The 4,696-nt window shown below is 39.8% G+C and overlaps 1 protein-coding gene across 1 annotated transcript; it reads right to left on the bottom strand.

Annotated features, from left to right (window-relative positions):
- On the bottom strand, positions 1–1,300 carry aanat2 (arylalkylamine N-acetyltransferase 2). The gene is made up of 5 exons (XM_078269624.1): positions 1,252–1,300; positions 1,100–1,115; positions 877–1,049; positions 435–589; positions 1–306 (listed from the first exon to the last, which is right to left on the bottom strand). Exons 1-5 carry the CDS (start codon positions 1,298–1,300, stop codon positions 1–3), a joined length of 699 nt encoding a protein of 232 aa, XP_078125750.1.
- Positions 1,301–4,696: the final 3,396 nt, after the last annotated feature.

Below are 4,696 nucleotides of genomic sequence, written 5' to 3'. Positions count from 1 at the left end.
CTAGCAACCGCTGTTCCGCCGTGCGTACACCTGCCCATCGAGCATGTACTCCATCTCTTGGAATTGCATGTTGGGTATGGAGATGGCTGATGGTCCTTTCTCCTTAAAGCCGGCCTTGAGGTAGAAGGGCACCAGGAAGTCCTCGCAAATCAGCAGAGCTCGGTGAAGGCCCAGCACACAGCGCAAGTACTGCAAATAGCGCCACAAGAGGATGGAGCCCTTGCCTTGCTGGCGACAGTGACGGTGCACTGACAGAACATGGATGTGCACAGTGGAGTTGTCTGGGATATGCTGAGTCATTGCCTCCTGGAGAAAAGTGATTACATAGAGGCAAAAATGAATTCAAAGCACCCATGAGCCCAAATTCCCATGTATCTGCTGAATGGAAAAGCAAGGTTTGTCACATTGTATTCTTTACAAAAATATTTTCATACCTGTGAAAGCCTCTCCTTGTCCCAGCCAGAGCCAATAATGAAAGCTACCAGCTGTCCCTCCTCAAACCAACCCAGCGACAGCTCAGGGCACTGACCCAGGACGTTAAGCACTTCTTTCAGGGTAAGTGGACACTCTCCAGACACAGAGATGAATGCTGGGGGGTTAAAAGAACCAGTTAATTGACTGGGTGCTGGGAGTAATGATCATGAAGATCAGGAAAAGACTACAGGATGAAAGAAAGGTGTTCTCTTTCAAGGTAAAACTTGCACTAGGACAATATTGAACACCCAAAAGACATGATGTGATTATATGATCCTTCCCCAATGGGAAACATACTTTATTAAATACATATAGAAAGTCAGCCAAGTTGGTACCTGATGATACATAGTGTTAAAAAAAAAAACATCAGGTAAGTTATAGGTGAGCAGACCCTTGACTTACCTTCTCTTTCAATCTCAAACACACTGATGGCGTCCTGTGGTGTGAGGTTTCTGAACTCGCTAGCAGGGAGTGTGTGTCGTCGCTGTCGCAGAGGGTTAACCACTCTGGCAGGCGTCTTCAGAAAGAAGGGCTTGAGGACGGGTGAGTGACTGACCTGCTGTGTCATGATGCCTCAATAATTCAAAACAGGAGGTTCTGGTTATTTGAGGATTCTTTTATCTATATTTTTCTCATCCAACCTTTTGCAATATAAATTGAATACTGATACTATAAATGATGCAGTCAAAGTAAGTCAAACCCTGCCAACAGCGTTCTGTGTTCTCTGTTTGTCCAACAGCGCTAAATGTAATGTAACTCAGTAGGCAAGATGCTGACCTTTTTGTCTTTCCTGCAGTCTCCTCCTCTTCTTTCTCTCTGATCTCATACTGTAAAGTGGTCGTCTAAAAGTAGGATAACACGTGTGCACGTGTCTCCAAAGTCTCTAAATCCCCTGCTTTTAAATGACAGTCACATAAACGACATCCTAGTTCACAGCGAGACAACTCTGTATAATTGCAGCTTTTCATTGTGCACATTTTAGTTAGACACTAATGTTGATTAACAGCAGCTAAGTGTGACAGCAATCACTTGTATATTTCCCACACCTTCATCATAAGAGAAAATAAGAGAAAATCTTTGGTATTTTCGATATTCACTGTGTGATTAGTATCTTGTTGTGACAATGAGTTTTTATGCCAGATTGGATGAGAATTAGGCAGACTAATTATATCACTATTAACCTTCAACAGGAAAAAGCTGTTGAGATGTGATGACAGATTAGGATTAGTTTTTACCTGGCACATGTATATTGGCACATACTGTACATTGGTATAAGCGAGACGTGGTCAGGGACGGACTGGGGCTAAAAAACAGCCATGGACTTTCTCCCAAATAGGCCCATCAACCGGCCATTCACCCCTAGCTGTGCACGACAGACACTAGCCAGGATGTCCTGATACTATGCCACAATACTGTAGCCTATCAGATAAGGTATTCACAGCAAGTAACATATCAAAACCAATGATGATAATTGGGGTTGTGTTTATTAATGAAGCCTCAGCTTCAAAAAACATACAATGCCATTACATCTGCATTGAAAATAAAATACAAATAATGAAATGGCTACAGAAACCCCAAATTACACAAACTTGTAATTATAAAACAGTACAGAGTATTACTGACAACACTTTGAGAGATAAAGTAGGCTACTTGCTGTACCTGAACATGGGGATTAGATATCTGTAGGCCTATACCAAAACTACACTGAGAATGTTAGTTACTACCCTGTCATCTTTTGTGATGCAACTATCTTCAACCTGAATAAACAGATGATTTTAAAGATAGGTTATTAGCTATTATTGATGATATATGTGTTGCTTTGTGTTAAAGAATTAGCATTGAATAACCTATTTAATATATTTTCAATGTCATATTACACTTTTGATTCATATTAAGGCTGTGAAATGATGAAAATGACTAGGCCCTATCAATTTTGTCTGTGAAGCTTTCACAAACAGCCATCAGATTTCTGCCAGTTTCACAATAGTAAACGCAAATATGAAAGACAAGGAAAAACTGCACTCTGATGGAAGACAGACAGAAAGTGCAAACTAGGATTTTTTGGTTAAACTTTTGGTTACATTTGGTGAATTGTTTAGCCCCCTCCCTGTTTGTTAGCACGTTAAGAGTGGTACCAATGCATGCCTGATGTTTTCCCATTTAATTCAAAACCTAGCAGCAAAAGTGAGCTCACTACAACCTCTCATATACAACGAAGTGAAATCGCGGTCAATCCGGTGATAGCCAGAGTAGTAGGCCTAATCTTCTTCCTCAGTTTTTTTTTTACACGTAGCATATAAATGATCGTATTAGCGTCTCCTGCTGTTGGCTGTTAATATAGCTTTATTAGACTTTTTTTTTTGTGCCGACAGCAGATCTGGACTTTTCCCGAACGCACAGATTGTCAGTCCGTCCCAGGACGTGGTATATCACGTGCATGTGGGCTAATTTAACCGTACCGCATGAGGGCAGAGATTTGTTTGGATTGCTGTTGGGGTGATTTCATGCCTCAAAGAGGTTTAGCACAGATTAATTAAATGAGAAAGCACTTGCTTTAACTGGCCTGAAGTAACCCCGTAGACACACACTATTTGACTTTCGACACAAAAGAGTAGACGAGTCCTTTGAGATTTAGTATGATTTAGTTTATTATGGAAAGATAATCCTAAAGATCTATATCATAAAGTCTCATTCAAATATTTTACTTTAGTTTATTATGATTGTGCAATACCAGTTTTAAGCAGTATTCTTGATTGATTTAACTTTTCCAATAACTTTTCTTTCTTAAACATCTGCACATAATGAAAGTAAACAACCGGTTTTTGAAATGGTCTTGGCTTATTTATTTCCCTTTATAAAACCAGGCTTGCAATCACAATCACCCATCTTGAGATTTTAGCCCTACTACTGTTTAATGTAGCCTCAAGAGATGAAATCAAAATAGAATTGTTTTAAGGATTATTGTTTCACCCCACTGCTTCCTTTGGGCCTTCACTACAGTGATGAATGGTGAATTTCCTACATCATCTGGATAGCTGGCCAATCAGAAACAAGAACATCTCTGCCTGTGAGCTCATCAGATGTTAAAGGCAAGCACATACAGTACTACATGGTTGTCCAAAGATTAAATCACCTTTTCTGACCTGCAACTCTGTCAATCTGTGTGGTATGTCAGGGGAGGGGCAGTCTTAATAATTCCAATAATAGCCAACTGAATGACAAGGTTGAGTTTTGAGAAACCTAATAACATGTTTCAGCTTTTCAGGCAAGCTATAATTTTAAAAGAGTTTAGGAAAGGAGAGAGAACTTTGGCTCTCTAGCTCACCCACTGACTCTAGCTGAAAAGTGTCATAGACCCAAATCTCATTTACAGCATGTGTATATACACACACACACACACACACACACACACACACACACACACACACACACACACACACACACACATTTTCTCAGTGCATTAGGTTTTTACAGGCAAGCTCAAGGCAACAGTGTAACTGAATCCTCATTAACATTTACACTGGCGTACACCTGTTGGTGCAGCTGAGCTGAGAGCAACAGTTAACCAATACTGCACAAGAATGTTTGAAATCTGAAACACCTAAAACACTTTCAGAGCACTTGGTAGCTAAACAATCCATCCTGAAATGAATTTTTGTTTATATAGGTTTTTATGTATATTTTATGTGATGTGTTTTTGCTCTCTAACGTACTGTGTATGTATCTGGCTATTATTGTAATTTTTGAAAAATAACGTTTTTGAAAAAGAAAAACTGTCCCAGGTGGGGTTGCTACTAGCCACAGAATGTTCAACTTAAAACAACTGCTAGTGCCAGAACACAGACTGTATTAAATTGTATTGGGATTTAACAACCTGGTTTGTCCAGAGACAAAAGATTGTAAATCAGGGGAGTGCGTGTGTTACACTTTTCGACAGATAGCACCAACTGAAAATTGTGTGTTAATCAGAAACTCTCAGGTCCATAAGGGCTTTCAGGTGGAAGATTAACTGAGAGCCATGACTTTACAGCAGTCCATGGTCCATGTATTTTGCAAAACTTTAGTGTAACCAAAATCCACAAGACAGTTATTTTTGCCTGCTTTTCCAGCAGAGGGCACTGCTTATCCTAATAAAGGGTTTGCATGCAGTATGAGGCAGGCTTTAAGCACATCTATGACTATAATCAGGGCTGTAATCACATTTAATATCATGACATACTAT

This window comes from Sander vitreus, chromosome 15 (genome assembly GCF_031162955.1).
Source record: "Sander vitreus isolate 19-12246 chromosome 15, sanVit1, whole genome shotgun sequence".
Lineage (NCBI taxonomy): Eukaryota > Metazoa > Chordata > Actinopteri > Perciformes > Percidae > Sander > Sander vitreus.
Note: the sequence above shows the minus strand (reverse complement) of the source record. Positions and strands in the feature narration are given on the sequence as shown.